This window comes from Crocuta crocuta, unplaced genomic scaffold (assembly GCF_008692635.1).
Source record: "Crocuta crocuta isolate KB4526 unplaced genomic scaffold, BGI_CrCroc_1.0 scaffold50, whole genome shotgun sequence".
NCBI classification, from domain to species: Eukaryota; Metazoa; Chordata; class Mammalia; order Carnivora; family Hyaenidae; genus Crocuta; species Crocuta crocuta.
Window position 1 is genome coordinate 741,540 of NW_027527428.1, and position 17,170 is coordinate 758,709.

Sequence of the window (17,170 nt, forward strand, 5' to 3'; positions counted from 1 at the left end):
CTTGGGTGTTTGTTAGTGACTGGAGTGGAAACCTAGAAAGACAGAATTTCCTCCCACTGGGTGGGAGTGACGCCCAAAGAGGCGCCGAGAAGCAAGATGGAGAAAACAGGACACAGGGAGACCCAGGAGAGAGGTCTAGGGACTTCTAGAAATGCAACAAGATGGCATCCGGCAACGAAAAAAGGAATATGGATCCTGGGAGGGTAGACTGTTGGCCGGCACTCACCTGTGCATTCCGAGGAGGGAGAGGGTAGAGCAGAGCCGTGCCGTGATATTTTTCAGGCTGCCGTCGCCAAGGACCAGAGAGTGCTTCCCCACCCCCTGGATCCGGGTGGGCCTTGCAACTTGCTTTGGCCAATAAAACATGACAAGTTATTTTGTGTAAGCTCCTGAGACCAGGCCTCCGAAGGCCTTACAGTTTCCACCTGTACCCACCGACCCATGAGCCACTGTGCGTGGCAGAGACCAGACAACAGGTAGCACAAAGTCCCCAGAGCTGTGAGTGGAGCCCTCCTACACCCTCCAGCCTCGCTGAGCCACCAGATGCCCCAACCCAGTGAGTGGCCCCAGGCAAGACCAGAAGAACTGCCCGGCTGATTCCAGCCAATCCCAAAGCATAAGCAATGATAATGTGCTGCTGACTTAAGCCACTGTGTTTTCTGGTGGTTTCTAACTGGTACAAGAAGTGTCTGCTGTATCCTGAAGAATGTGGGCACATTAGCTGTATGGTGACCACCCAATCTCCACCACACCTACTTGGGCAAGGATGCCGCCATTTTGCTTCAGAGGAACTATCCCTCACCCTCTTATTCATCATTTTTAGTCTCTGCTTTTTACCTACTGGAAAGAGGAGGATGCCAGTCGATGGGGGCATGTGGCCCAGACCCGGCAATTAACACACCACATCCCCATGGCAACAGGAAATCAGTGTCTGGGGGTGAGGACACAACCCAAGTCCAGCCTGTCACTTCCTGTCCATGAAACTCAATTCTAAGACCAGGAAAGCTGGGGAAGAAGGGCTCCTCCTCCCTGCAGACGCAAGTCTGAGGGGATGTCAACGCAGTATCCAAAAGTGGAGCCGCGCAGGGAAAAACAGGGCCAGAAGATGGAGACGCCCAGGCCCCAGTGACGGCCTTGGATCTACAGAGTATGGCAGGATTATCCGAGGCCAGTTCTATGCCTGGTGTTTCAAAAAAATTTTTTTAATTTTTTTTATTTATTTCTGAGAGAGAGAGAGAGAGACAGCACGAGCAAGGGAGGGTCAGAGGGAGAGGGAGACACAGAATCCGAAACAGGCTCCAGGCTCTGAGCTGGCTGTCAGCACAGAGCCCAACGCGGGGCTCAAACCCATGAACCATGAGATCATGACCAGAGTCGAAGTCGGACACTTAACTGACTGAGCCACTATGCCTAGTATTCCAAATGCACAGGCCAATGCATTTCCTTCACCAGTCCTGTGCCGGACTGAGTTAGGTTACCCATCACTCATGGCCTCCAAAGCCCTGGCTGATGACAGAGACAGAGGGACTCCTGTTTTACGGCATACCCTTTGTACTCCTTCAATTTCTTGCCAACTTCATGTTTTTACTCCTCCATTTTGAAAGAAATAAGTTGGGGAAAAAAATAACCCAGTTCATGTGAAAGAAGGACATATACAAAAGGAATCAGTAATAGCATTAGCTCTCTCCGTGAGGGGCTATGTGGCCAAGGGCAGAAGCAGCCGCTGCAGTTTCCAGTCTCCCGTCTCCTTAGGAACACAATCCCACTGTTCAACTGGGCACACAGCAGCATGGCTGAAAGACCATAGGTCCTAGCCTTCCTTGTGGGTAGATGGAATCTTCCAGAAAGTTCTGACTGATGAGCTACAAGGGGAGCTGTCAGCCAAGACTTACAGGGAATCTCCCTCCCGGCTGACATTTTGCTGCCTGGAGGCAGCTGTGATGACCTGAGCTCCAGCAGCTACATTGGGCCAGCTCCCTTGCTCGCCAGGGCAAAGCACCGACCGAAAAAGGAGCCTGGATTGCTCAGGGCTCCGTGGACCTACTTTCCCAGCTGCGGTCTCTGGATTTCTTCTGATGAGAGGAGTCTTTCTTGTTTAAGCCACTATTTGTGTGGAGGGTGGCGGAGGGGGGGTTCTCAGTGACTCTCAGTCAAAAGCACGGCGAGCAGAAGGAAGCATCACCATCAATACAACTAGGTGTAGGTGGCTGGTTGCCATGGAGACCATCCCACCACGCAGATTCCAAAGTACAAACCCACTCAAATGAAAAAGGCCTGACATAAACTCCACCTCCCTGATTCTGGTAGAGCCCCTCCCCCACCTCAGCCCAGAAGCCAGGAGGTGATGCCAAATTCCCCAACTGCCCCAAGGGAAGGAGCCCAGGGAACACAGTACTTGAGATGGGTCTGAACTTCTTTGGCTCCCTTCACAGTCAAAGGACCACCAAGTCCTCAGTTCTCCAGCAGGCCTGACCTTTGCTCTCTCCCTTCCCAACTTCCCTGCCTGATTTAAGGCCTCGGAGGAGTCCTGGAGTCCACTGAAGTCACGTAAGAACCTCCACCTCTCCCTGCTGCGGCCTCCTGCTGCACACGCCCTACAGGCCGTGCCATCTGCTACCAAGAAAACGCACTTCCTGAAACCACAACTCTGGTCACGTCGCCCTTCCCAAAAGCTTCAGGGTCTCCCCACCCATCTAGAGAACAGAGCGCAAACCCCCTCCATGGGGCCCCAGGTTGTTTATATCCAGGCCTCAACCTACCTTCCCATCATCAGCTTCCACCCAAACCCATCGCCATTCCTTCAACAGCCCTGGATTTTCCATGCCCGTCCCTCCAATGCACTGTTCTTTCTGTCCAGGATTCGTTTCCTCCTCCTGGTCCGTGCCCATCCTCAAACTACACATTCTTCCAATTTGAGTTTCGTCCTTGAAGAAGTCCTCCCTAACTCCTTCCTGTCACCTTGTGCACGTGACCTTACTACAGTCATATGCTGACCTGTCTCGTGGTTGCAGGAGCCCAGCTAACCTCAGCTCCTTGCAGGGAGGGGTGTATCTTGCTTCTTTGCATACTCCCACAATGCCTTTCACACAGTAGGTGCTCACTAAATGGTGGATGGACTGGCCTGAAGACCATCCTCTCCCTGCTCCCACCTTCTGGGGACCCACTCCCTAAGGAAGGAAGAAAATACATGGTTCTTCTGCAAACAGAACACGTGTGTGAGCCATCTCTAGAATTGCACACGTCCTTGACAAAGCTCTGATGACCGGCTCCTCTCCCCTCCCATAAGTGAGCCACCACTGAAAACCAATCATAAACAATCCCCGCACAAAGGCAGGTCTTGCTCCAAGCACTTATGTTAATAACACGTGTAGAGATTTGGTCTTGGCACGCAAAGACCACAGGAACAAGACTTAACCAGGATTAACTCTGACCCCTTTCACTTGGAGTATCTTGCAAAAGAAATGACCCTAAATAAATGCTTTGTAACGTGGTTTGTGCGAAGACGCCAGTGAACAATGACATTAGCTACTCTCTCTTATATAAATTGCAGCAGGAGACATTTAGATTAGATAAGTTTCTAACAAGCTAGCTAAACACTCAATTAGGCTACCAAAAAAAAAAAAAAAAGAAGAAAGAAAGAAAGAAAGAAAGAGCATGAAGTCTTGCTTCCTGAAAGTCTTTGGGAACAAGCTCTGTCCCCACTATCTGTCTGGATTAGGTGAAACACTGGTCTGTCTGATGGCATAGGAATGGCTGAGATAAGTCCCAGAAGGCCCCCGCCTGTACTGAGATTTTTTTAGACACAGCGTCCGATCCAACGAGGACTGTGCATCGGGTGAGAATTTAAGTTCACGTTCAAGTTCTCCAAGCTGCGAAGATCCTGCCTCTCATCTTGCTTTCGCATGTGCAGCCTTGGGAGCCAGGCCACCTGCGAGGCACACAGTGGACTGCCACAGTGGCCCACGGCAAACGGCCAGCTGGGGACCAGAGGCATCAGCCTCCGCCTGGGCTCCCCCGTCCAGGTTCTGAGGCCCTATCCTTGGTACATAGTGCCCCTGTAACCACGTCCCCAACCCCACCATGGGCTCAGCCGGACTCTTAGGCCCACAGCTCCTTGGAGCCTCTGAAGGGAGTCTGCTGTTTCCAAACACTAGCTCACCCTTCATTATACCACAGTCCCCATTCGAACTGGGCTCCTCACTGCTCTGATCACCCAGGGAGCTTGAGAAACTGCGGAAGCCTTACCCCAGCCCCAGAGAGTTAGACGTACTTAGTCCACAGTGTGTCCAGGGCACTGGGCTCTGAGAGAGAGACAGAGTATGAGTGGGGGAGAAGCAGAGAGACACAGAATCAGAAGCAGGCTTCAGGCTGTCAGCGCAGAGCCCGATGCAGGGCTCGAACTCGTGAACCTCGAGATCATAACCTGAGCTGAAGTCAGACCCTTAACTGACTGAGCCACCCAGGCGCTCCAGCACTGGGCTTTTTAAATCTTTCCAGAGGATTCTATCATGCAGCCTGAGTGGAACCACTGCATCAGAATGAATGGAGTTTCTCCAAACCCAGAGAGAGAGAGAGAGAGAGAACTCCTTAGGACTAAACTGCAGAGGAAGTAAGGCCAAGTGAGCTCGCTCTGCTAGATCACAGGTGCTGAGGATGGCTGCCAGCCTGAGGTCGGTCTGAGCTAGGAAAACCAGTTTGAGGTCACCATCTCAGAGTCCACACTTTTGTCTTTGGCCATCGGTCCTGACACCGTGTGCCTTACATGACAAGGTGAGAGCAAAGTGGCCCACATAAGTCACCATGCTGCCCTGCAAGGCCATCCCCTGAAGCTTCTTCAAAGGTGCACCCAGCAAAGGGGCAGCAGTAGCATCGATTTCATTTCCTTCCTTGCAGAGGACTTCCTCCGCTCTCCGGAAAAACTCAGCTCCTCCAAATAATCGCCTGCCCGGGAACACCAGGCATCCCAGGGACGTTCTGAGCCCCCAGCCTGGGCCCCGCACAGCACGGAGCTATGGCCACCTGCTCGGGCTGCAGTACCGCAACAGGCCTCAGAAACCCCACCCCACTAAACCAGGGGCCAGCAAGCGTCTGCAAACGGCCAGATCGTAACTACTTCAGGGTCTGCAGGCAACACAGTCCTCTGGCAGTTCCTCACTCCGCCATCACGATGCACAAACCCCACAGACGGTATGTGAACCAACAGGCATGGCTGGGTGCCAATAAATCTCTGCCGACAAAAACAGGCAGTGTGCCCACCTCTCTGCTAGAGCCAAACCTCCTCAAAGACACAGATGCCTCATATCACGTCTTCAAACCCTCAGCACGTGGCACAGATCCTCAATAATGATGAATGCTGAATGAATGAATGAATGAATGAATGAATGAATGAATGAAAGGAAAATGAGCCAGTCATCTTAAGGAATATCTATTTCATTTACCTGCTCCTACAGGGAGATGTGTAAGATGGAGCACTTCCCAACGGAATCTCGAAGCCCCTTATAAGCTGATGGTCACTTACATATACTTGCAGCCCCTTCACGGGAGCAGGGAAGGGTGCCCCAGACAAAGAGGAACAGCTTTCCCCAAGGAGAACGCCCTGGCCCGATCCGTATAGTGGGCCCAGGCCCGCAAGGAAGCAAGGAAGAAGCTGACATTCCCAGGCCATGAGAGGAGAGGCAGCTAAGGTCACACATAGGGAAGATGGGGGGGGGGGGGGGGGGGCGAGGCAGGGAACCATCCAGATGACTCCGGGCAGGCCTCAGGGCCACATGGGCCAGCTGCTTAGCAGGACAAGAAGCTACACGTGGTCTCTTCCACCTAGACATGACCGCGGACGGGCGGTAATGCATATCATTTCCTCCCCACACTGTGTATAATGACACTGGCAATCTGAAGCACGAATCCGAACAGGAGAGACACAATGATAATACTAGTGATGGTCTGTCTCCTTCCTGAGTGCTCTTCTCCCCTTTTCTCCTTTCTTCCTCTCTCACTCGGCCACCCCTGGAGTCAGGGTCCGGAGGTTCCGGGAGGGAGGGCCCTGATCCTGCCGGCACACATCACAGAAGATGAGGGGACAGCCAGGGGACAGAGGTGTCACCTCGCCCTCGTGCCCTGGAGAACCACTAGGGATTGGGGTCCGGGAGCGCCAAGCCGGAGGCCAGGCTTGCCCCCGCCATGGTGCATTCAGCGTCTCCTGCTCGTGCCTGGCAAGGTTTGAAAACAGCAGAGACACAGAAGCTTTCCCACTGTGAACTAGCCATGTGAGGCCTCTAAAAATAAAACGCTGCGTCACGCAAACCTTAAGGGTCCGAACCCCTCGAGTATGAGTTTGAGCGCCAGTGTCTCACAGCATCACTGTGCAAGCAGCGGTGGAGGCAAAAAGTGGCAGGTGGCCCCTTACCCACGGTGGCCCAACCTGGAGGGAGGCTACGAATGGTCCTGCTTAGAGAAGGGCCCTTCCCCATGTTCCCTCCACACATCGTGCTACAGTTAGCTGGTCCAAGGAGACCCCAGGGGCAGGCAGCTCAAAGCCCCATCAAGCCGTCCTGGTATCCCCCCTCGCTTCTTGGCTGAGGACACTCTTAGCCCTCAAACAGACAAACGTCACCGCCTCAGTCATTGCATCCCAGTGCCAAACAAGAAAAGCTGCGGAGAACGGGATCTAGGAGTCCCCCCAGAGCCCCCCGGTTCCCCAAATCTTGAAAAGGCAAATTTAAGCGAGGAGCTCCACTTTGGACAAGTGTCTCAAAACTTTCAAGGCGGTCTACCCCACCCAAGTGAGGCTGGGGACAGGGTGTGCTCCAGGCCAAGCAGGTTCGACATCCCCGGGGCAGAGAGGGGGAACCCAGAATTTCTGAGGATCCCATTCAGTGGCCGCTTCCCACACCCAGCCCCTCTCTACTATTTACTCTAAAATAAACTCTTCCACTGCATCTGGCTGAAATCTCCCTGAATCCCTCATGCTGCCATCCGAGTCCACTGTGCCCGTCCATTTCGCCACGGAAATGGATAACAGCTGGTCACCCTCATCCCTCCAGACTCAGAGGCCACCGCTGGAGAGCGTCATTAATGTCCAACAGGGGGCCAGTTCCTTGGAGAAAATATTATTCACCATGTTCTGCATAAAAACAGACGCAGACAAAACCTCCTCAAGAAAATCATGTCTTTCGTAAGAATCCAGCTCCCCGTGGGATTAAATAATAGATATTAAATTGCCTCTTCATGCCTACAAGTAAGCTTCCCGATGGGTGGGCTGTCTTTCTCTCCTTCAGGTTCCTGATCCTATTTATTCCACATAAGTGCTTCTTCCTTAAGAGAGGATGCACACTGATTCAGAGATTCCTACTTAATACAAACCTCACCAAAGAGACATCAGAACCAGAGCAAAGAAACCTAAAACGGTGAATGGTGACCCTTGATGTTTCGGCCTCTTCAAATTCCCCTAAACGTTTTTCTTTCGGGACGATGACTGCTTATCTCAATTCGGATGGGAAGATCTTCAACTGCGTGTTTAAATTCGCCATCGAATAGGTGAGTGGGTGAACAGGTGAACGGGCACTAACTGCAACGCTTCACAATCGTCTTATAAGAAGAGATACAACTGCCTTACACACTAACCGTGCTAGAGCCCTTCCCTTTACCTGTGCAGAACCAAGAAGCCCTTAACGAACCATCAAGTCCAATGCCAGTCAACTGAGCAGAGTCACCTGAGGTCCAGGAACAGCAAGGAGCGTGCCCAAGGCCACACAGCCACATGTTGGGAGCTCCTGGCTTCTCGGCTGAGTTTGGTCCCAGCTCTGCCCCTACCTATTGATTTCCGATTCTAGAGAAGTGATCTCCTCTCTCTGGATTTATTTCCTGCTTGTAAACAGGGGCAACTGGACCAGACATTGGCCGGGAAGCACTGCGGTTTAAGAGGGAAAGCTCTAGAGTCAGACTGTCTGTTCAAATCCTGCTCTGCTCACCGTGGGAGATCCAGAACGATTCATTTACACCTGCTGTGCCTATTTCTTCGGCTGTAAAGTGGGAGTAAATAATAGTACGTGCCATATACCTCATGGAGTCGTTATGAAAATTAAATTAGATGGTCGACCTGAAGTGCAGAGCACCTTGTAAAAAAATAAAGGTGCAATAAATATTAGCTATTATAACTATCTAAAATCTCTGCCAGCTTTGGGGCACCTGGGTGGCTCTGCCAGTTAAGCGTCTGACCAGCTCAGGTCATGATCTCACGGTTCGCGAGTTTGACCCTGAAGCCTGCTTCGTATTCTGTGTGTGTGTCTCTCTCTGCCCCTCCCCCCGCTCACACTCTGTCTCCTTCTCTCTCTCAAGTATAGATAAACATTTAAAAAACCGAAATGGTAAAATCTCTTCCAGCTTTAATGCTGTAATAACTCTAGGTTTCATTTTCTGCCTTTTTTTTTAATGGTAAAATCTCTCCCCATTAAGCTCATACCTCAGGCTGACATGGGTACTGAGAAGAAGACAATGATTATGAAAGACTTAAAAAGTGATTTAAAGAGTCTGGAGGGGGAAAAAAAAAGAAGCAAATGGAATCTATGAAGAGTCATTTAAGGAGAAGTGATTAATGTTTTCAGGGCCCTGGTGATGAGGGAGAAAAACCGCCCGTGAAATACACCGCGAAGCGCATTTAAAATACCACGTCCTTGTCCCGGGGCTCTCCTTTCTCAGCCACAGTCAGGCACCGCACAGCCACCGCACTGCAGCACTGCCGCAGAGACGAGTGTCAATGCACGTAAAACACGTGCATAAATGCAGCCCAGCCGATCTGAAAACAGCTTCCTTCTGCGCAAAGTACAACGGGACCCCGGGCAACTGACTGATGGCTGGTTTTCCCTCTTCAAGATATTTATTCAAAGCACCTCAGGGCTGTGTTGCAGGCCAGCGAGCCCTGTGGACCGGGATTTCCTGCTGCGGCACCACTGACACTTGGGGCTGGATACGCTGTGGTGGGGGCCGTCCTGCGCACTGGGGGGCGTTCAGCAGTATCCCGGGCCCCTACCTGCTACATACCAGTTGCGACAACCGAACATGCCAAATGTCCCCTTGGCGGGGGATGGACCGCCCCCCAGTTGAGAACTACTGCCCCAGCCAACAGAATGGCTGTTAAGTACAAATTATTCCATGATTAGTCCAAGCGGTTATTACAGCTCAGGCCACCCGGGCTGTACTGCCTTTTCCATAGTTTGGGGAAGCGTTTGTGAGAACCCGCTAGTGGTCACCATGGCCACTGGTATTTCCTGAGTTTTGGGTCTCAACGGTCTCCCACATCACGCTGTTTACTTTCCTCCATGTATCTGGTAACCTTCCAGAAGTTGCTCTGTGGAACTAGTTCAAGGTCAATTTCAGAAAAGTAAATCCTATTTTCTTTAAAAGTGAAAGAAAAAAAGCAAATTCACAATTTTTAGAATCTCTCTTTTTCTTTTTTAACAGTTATATTAAAAATCGGAAGTAAAACTGTTTTAGTTTAGATCCTCATACTTAAATGACCACAATAGAGTGGCCTGATGATTTTTTTTCTTTTCAGGGAAATTACATCTTAAATCTTCATGTTTCGGGGCACCTGGGTGGCTCAGTCGGTTGAGCATCCGACTTAGGCTCAGGTCATGATCTCACGGTTCGTGGGTTCGAGCCCCGAGTCGGGATCTGTGCTGACAGCTAGCTTAGACCCTGGAGCCTGTTCCAGATTCTGTGTCTCCCTCTCTCTCTGACCCTCCCCTGCTCACACTGTCTCTCTCTCTCTGTCTCTCTCTCTCTCAGAAATAAAAACATTTAAAAAATTAAATTTTCATGTTTCATCAGGCTCCCAAATTTATTCTTACATGTCCCAAAGACTATTATTCTCTGCTCTCCCTTGTTTGTTCCTGTTCCTGTTTCATTTTGGTTTTTTGCCTTTTGCTATGCAAACCTTACACTGGCTCTTGCCCTAAAGGAGCCAACTAAAACATAAGACACGAATACCTAGTCAAAAGCAGAAAGACAGCACAGAACAGAGTTTTTCACTCTCTGTACCTCTGTAAGCCCTAGGAGAATTTTTAAAAACTAGGTACCCCCTCACTCCTTTTAAAATTGACATTTAAAGTATTTCCATCTTGAGTTTCAAGAGTTGCAAAAGCTGTCATTTCTGGCATATAAATATTGATTTCTGTTTCATCAGTCAATTAAATGTATCCACTGGGCTCTCTAAGCAGCATAGGGATTTGATTCCCACTCTTATTCTAGTCATTCACTCATAGATTCACAGAGAAATATGTGATTCTCTTAAAATATATATATAAACTGTATATTCCTCCTTTATCTACTTTTCTGTTCATAGGCTACAGTCTAAACACACAAAAATGCACAAGCGAGCTTTTCTTCAAAGGTCCCAAAACTTACATCGTTACTTCTTCTCCCAGACTTCTATTTCAATTCCCTTTCCCCACAGAATTTTACCCTAAAGCTACTTATGTTTTAAGCTAGAAAGTCTATTATTGATTTCTCTATCCTACCTCTTGGTAATGTAAATGCCTAGATACATTTTAATTTAATTTTTAGAAAAATTCACGTGAGCCTAGGGCTCTAACTGCTTAAGTAACAATCTCCCAGGTTGAGTTACCATTAAAACAATTACTGGTAGAGAACAGATTTCTAATGACAAAAATACAATACATTCTTTTATAATTATTAAACATTAAAGAGTAAAATATTCTTGGAAACGTGTATTTTCATGGATGAGGGATTCCTCTTGTTTTTTCAATTCATTCATACATCCATGGACCAATATTAAGTGGTCATCACTAGACTAAGAGTTGGGAATCAATTTTGTTTCTATTTTTCTTGCCTTTTTCTTTCTTTTTTAAACACAAGCAAAAAGAAAGTGTGTTCTGCATAAAGAAGAGGGTGGAAAATTAAATACTTTGTTACAATGATGTCACTTTGTTCTCTGAATTTTATCCTAGTCAACAGGCCCCAAACCCCACAGTGGTCCATTGTGGAAAATTATTTTTAAGCATCGCTCTGCGAACAATTTGATTAGATCCACAGTCAAAGGGCCAGACATGTCTGAACCACTTAAGGATTTATGCCCAGGGCTCAGTGATCAGAGGCCTCACTTTCTTCACTCCAGCACCAACATCCCAAGCGGTCCCCGTTCATGCATGGACATTTTGCCCCCGAGAGACCAGGTAGTAAGGCGACAGTGCGTCTATCCCTTGTAAAGTGGGAGAGGACAAACGCGGAAGGGAATTCGGGCAAGGAGAACCACCTGCCCAGGCAGCCTGGGGCCACTGAGGACCTGGAAACGGGTTTTGTGAACACTCTCCATGCCCCTGGGCACCACCTGGAAGGCTCCGGAAGGTACACAGACCCCAGTCTGATGGCTGCTGACTTGGGTGACCTCTGGGAGACGCCACCCCCACCCCAGCCGGTTTTTGTAGAGCACAGTAAAAACCAGACAAAGGAATCAAATCCTGATCACCTGGAAGAGTGTCACATATTACATGACTTCCGGTGTGATGAAGACGATCGGAATTTACCACCCCGGCATTTACACCCCTGGGAAGCAGGCTCTGAACTCTCCAACCCCCAAGCCCTAATGCCCGGCGCACAGATCAGGGAACTGGGGAACAAGGTATACAGTTCCCCACCAAGGAAGCCATCAGCCAAATTCACAATGTGGGACGCTCTGTGGATATAAAAGACCCAGTGTCTCCAACTAATTATGGGAGTGAAAAAAAAAACAACAAAAAACGAAAGATTGTTAAAGAATAAAAGACAATTTAAAGTTATAATTGAAATGAAAATCTTGCTCAGATGCTGATTCTAACAAACCCACTTCAATAATCCCTTTGAAAAAATGGAGGAGGGGCGTCTGGGTGGCCCGACTTTGGCTTGGGTCATGATCTTCTGGCAAGTGGGTTCAAGCCCCACATGGGGCTCTCTGCTTGTGAGCACCGAGCGCGCTTCATTTCCCATCTCTCCCTCTCTTTCCACCCCTCCCCAGCTCGTGCTTTCTCTGTGTCTCAACAAGAAAATAAAAACATCCAAAAAAAAGCTTTTTTTAAGGAAAAAATTGGAGAAAATCTGTACATGAACTGGGTGTTAGGTTACTTACAGTAAGGAGCTGCTAATTGGGGTAAGTGTGATAAGGGAATTATGTTGTAAAAACACAAAACAAGTCATTCCGTTAAAGATGTGGATTTAACTTACAGGTAAAATTACACGATGTCTTGGATTTGCTTTAACAAAATATTCCAAACTCTCAAGAAGGTTGGGGGAAGTCAGAAGAAACGAGCTTAGCAAAACATCAGGATTGCTTGAACCTGAATCATGGCTACCTGGGTGGGATTCTCTCCACTGTTTTACATGTTTGGAGATGTCAATAACAAGAGGGCTTTTAAAGGGAAGGGAAAGAGAGAAAGAGGGTATTATTTAATTAGCGACGTTGAGGCCCTTCCTAAAAACCATCTCATTTCACAAGTCTTGAGAGAGCTGCCTAACAAGCAGTCCCCATCGTTGTCTAAGAGGCAGGACCATTTCCATAAGCTGGACGATTCGTAGGTGCAGAGATATGAAGGGGCCGTTAGCACTTGGCGACCAGAGAGGGCATCTAGATTGCACGAGAGAGACTGGAAATACCCACTTGGCACAGAAATGTTCGAATAAGCAGGCCTCTGTTGACATCACTCCTGCTATATGCTACTTACCCCTGCAGCAAAGCCAAGACTTCCATCCAAGATCCGCCTCTGAAAATATAAACAAGATGTTTCAGAGTCTGAGGGATGTGTCTAAGGATAAGAGGAAATCCTAGGATCTAAGAGAGCTGCATGAATAAAGACTGGCCTGTGCCTGAGTGTGCCAAGTTGTCTAGAAGCCTGGATTGGACCCTTTATAAATGGGCCAAGAACCAGGGAAAGATTTTTTTTTTTAAAACCTTCCATCCATCCCACAGCCAATCAGAGTGTTTTCTCAGTGGTGCTTGGCTTCCACTGACCCGTGCGCTGTCTTTTACCTGGCCCTCCTATGAATTTTAACTATAAACCTTTAGTAATAGCTGGCCTAAAAGATGGGAATTGGCAAGCGTGGGTAGGGACCATGGGGACCAACCCAAACTCTCTCACGTTGCGGGTGGAGGGACAAAATGGCACAGCCGCTTTGGAAAACAAACTGGCAGCGTCCACGGGAGATGAACATATCCTACGACCCAGGGGTGCTACTCCTGAGTAGTGAAATCATCACCTAACAGGAACGCCTATTTGGATTCACCAAGCACATGTCCAGAAAAGCTCTCAGCAGCAGTACTTGTGAGAGCCAAAACTAGCAACTACCCAAACGCCCCACCAACAGCAGAACGGATACATCAATTAGGATGTATTCACACAACAGAATACCACACGCCAATGAGAACACACACGACATATGTATGAATGAAGCCCCTAATCAGGCAGGGGAGTGGACAAAGTAGAAAATAAACAGAGTGGAATCAGCCAGATGCAGAAGAGCGCATACGATATGATTACTCCATTTATATAATGTACAGAAACAGAGAAAACTAATCTCTGCGGTCAGAGGCTAGGAGAGGAAATTGCAGTGAAGGCTGGGGGCGGAGGGTAGAGACTAGAAAGGATCCTGAAAGGCTACTGTGGGGCTGATGCTGTTCTAGTTCTTGATCCGGGTACTAGTTTCATAGGCGATTGTGAAAAATCATCAAGCTGTACATTTGTAAAATGCACACTTCTCGGGGCACCCGGGTGGCTCAACGAGTTGAGCGTCAACTTTGGCTCGGGTCATGATCTCATGGTTCGTGAGCTGAAGCCCCATATCGGGCTCACTGCTGTCAGCACAGAGCCCACTGGAGATCCTCTGTCCCCCTCTCTGCCCTTCCCCCACTTGTGCACAAAAATAAACATTAAAAAAATAAAAATAGAGGGGCACCTGGGTGGCTGAGTCAGTTAAGCGTCCGACTTCAGCTCAGGTCATGATCTCACGGTTCGTGGGTTCAAGCCCCACGTTGGGTTCTGTGCTGACAGCTAGCTCAGAGCCTGAAGCCTGTTTCAGATTCTGTGTCTCCCTCTCTCTCTGACCCTCCCTTGTTCATGCTGTCTCTCTCTCTCTTTCTCTCTCAGAAATAAATAAACTATTTTTAAATATTTTTTTAAATTTAAAAATTTAAAAAAATAAAAATAGAATGTGCACTTTTCTATATGCATTTTATACTTCAAATTACAAATATTTGTTTAACTTTGTAGTCTACATTATGGACATAATCTATAGCCTCGTGAACATGTGACAGGCTTGTTGAGGTGATTACCCCCAATCCTTGAGACTCCCAGTGAAGCCTGGGTGGCTTAAAACCATTAGCTCAGCCCTCTCCCACCCCTGCACGGCTTGAGGTGGATGGAAGGTTTCAACCCCAGGCAGCCATACAAATGACACTTTTTCTAGGCGTGCTGTGGCTTAAGCAAAGTGGGCTAACCAAATAATTTAATCAAGACCTCATAAAGAAGTCAGGTAAGAAATTATTCTAACAGCATTCATCTGGATCCTGAAAGGAGAAAAATTAAACTTTTTAAATTTTTCCACTTTTAGACATTGACTTCAAGGCACTAATCAGATAGGTGCTCAAAGGCTTATGCTCATCACAAAGGTATTTCTTTAAAAATTAGGAAAAGAGGACATAACCTATTTGCCTAACAGTTGGGGGATGGCTATATAAACTGCAGGCCGGCCTGAGGACAGAATATTACACAGTCGGTTAAGTAGCCAAAGTGACCAAAATAATCAAAGTAATCAAAAAAACCACTGAGGGATGCAGGAGGAATGCTCTCAGCAGCAAGTGAGGAAAATTAGTTGTAAAACATTACATAAAATTTGATCCCTACCATGTAAAATAACAGGCATAAGTTTATGTATACACAAAGACAACTCAACTCTGAATGAAAAGGTTCAGGGTTTTGGGTTTGTTTTTTTTTCCGGAGAAGCACCTTTTTTATTATTTCTTTCAGCTTTTTCATACTTTATGAGTTTCCTGCAATTAAAGTATATTTTAAAACAAGAAAACAAATTTTGAGCAAAACCACTTTTTTAAAATTTAATGTCTATTTTTAAAAGAAACAGAGAGAGAGAGACAGAGCACAAGCAGGGGAGGGACAGAGAGAGAAGGGGAGACACAGAATCTGAAACAGGCTCCAGGCTCTGAGCTGTCAGCACAGAGCCCGACGCGGGACTTGAACTCACGGACCGTGAGATCATGACCTGAGCCGAAGTCAGACATTTAACCGACTGAGCCACCCAGGCGCCTGTGAGCGAAGCGACTTTTGAGAGCAGCTGCGGAGGGCACAGCCCGTGTGTCTACTATCCCAGGTGATCCGAACGGCGGCCCCCATCTCGGCCGAAGGAAAGCTGAGGTTTGCTCCGGGGGCCAGAGCACATCTCAGCGGACTCCTGTCTCTGGCCACCTTAGCCCCCCAATGCCGTGCCTCTCCCCACTTCTCACGCAATCCGCCTGTGCTGAAAGGGTGCACACGGCCCATCCGCACCTGCTACCTTTGCAAGGCCCTGCTTGCAAGACTGGTCCTTGGTCAGCTTCTGGGAACTCGCTGCTTGAACTGCCCCCTCCCTTCCCTGCTAAGGGTGCATCCATGTGCCTATGCTGGTATCCAAACAAGGTGATGGATGTAGTGCACCCGCTTTCCTTCTCTTTCTGCGAGTCTGGAATTTCGGCAGCATAACGCTGCCTCTGTGAGCACCCCCGACACAGTCCTTGGGGGCGGAGGCTCCACAGGGTGCCCCGGGTGGACACATCACATGTGTGTTAACATGCACGTGTGTCTTCCTTGCTGGGGGAAGAGGCGCTCTCACTGGGCCCCTCACAGGAGGCGGGGAGCGTCANCGGACACATCACATGTGTGTTAACTGCACACATGCACGTGTGTCTTCCTTGCTGGGGGAAGAGGCGCTCTCACTGGGCCCCTCACAGGAGGCGGGGAGCGTCAGAGGCCAGTGCGCGGATGTCCCCAGATTCCGCCAGTATCTTTCTCCTGCTGATCCTTCCGATGTTAAACCTTAACCACAAGTACAACTATACGCTGAACGCTGTGGGTCCTTCTAGCGAATCACCAAACATGATGATGTTCTTGGGGAACGTGCCTCTACGCAGTATAAGTTTTCAGTAATTCCTCCTATTGACCTCGGTGATTACAGTGACATGAGACAAATGAGGGGCTCTGGGGCTCCACAGGAGAAGGGGACACCTCTGTGAAGAAGGGAAGGCACCTCTTCCCTCCCACAGCGTTGGCCAGGGCCACATGGGGCTCTGGGGCCCCGTCCACCGTGTGCCGCTGTTCGCTCAGCCCGGTGACCTCTCCTCAGTGCAGAAGAACTGGGGAAGAGAGAACCAGGCGCTGCGCTGCCCTGCCCTAGAAGGGCACGAAGTCGGGGCCCCAGAAAACCTGGCGTGGCTGTCATGAAGGAGGAGGGAAAGGCGACTGGGGCCCTCCCCGCTGGCCCCTGGGCGTCTCTCATTCGGGGACTGGAGTTCGAAAGGCTTCACTACCTGCCAAGAGCAAGCTGGGATCCAGGTGGCCTGAGTCGCTGATAAGCTCCAAACCTCCTGCTGAGAAGGGCGGCGGGGAAGTCAGGTCTTACCTGACACCGAACACCCGGCTCCCTGGTCTCTAACACAAGAGCGACTGGCTTGCCAGCTTCCTAGGCTGTGTTTTCCTTTCCACATCCGCTCACAGCTTGTTCACATGGATCTTAAATCACCCCTCGCTTATCATGCCTCCAGTTTCTAAGGCGGCCCGCTGAATGGTGCAGGGACTTGACAATTCCTCAAGATAAAGATGGGTTGATCACTCCAGGCCCGTGGACTGAGGGGGTCAAGGGCTGGAGAAGGGGAAGGGCGTTGGGGAGGAGTGGGGTGGGGTATGCGGTGCGTGTTGGGGGGATGGGTGGGAATGTGGGGGCTGTGCGATACGTGTGGTGTATGTGAGGGAATATGGGCTGTACGGGATGGGGGTGGCGTATGGAGAGATGGGGTGTGGGTGTGGGTTGGGACGATCGGGGGTGTGCACGTGGAGGGGTGGGGATATGAGAGTCTGTGTGGGGTATAAGGGAGTGCAGGGGATGGGGAAGGGAATGTGGGGGGGATGGGGGATACAGGGGT

General features: G+C 49.4%; 1 protein-coding gene across 3 annotated transcripts in view; it reads right to left on the bottom strand.

The window, feature by feature from the left end:
* The window catches only part of SLC39A11 (solute carrier family 39 member 11), a 347,222-nt gene that overhangs the window by 326,642 nt on the left and 3,410 nt on the right, over positions 1-17,170 (bottom strand). For all 3 annotated transcript variants that reach the window (XM_077753833.1, XM_077753824.1, XM_077753845.1), the window contains exon 3: positions 12,711-12,749. In XM_077753833.1, the coding sequence (XP_077609959.1) occupies positions 12,711-12,749 (39 nt within the window). The remainder of the gene's footprint in view (positions 1-12,710; positions 12,750-17,170) is intronic.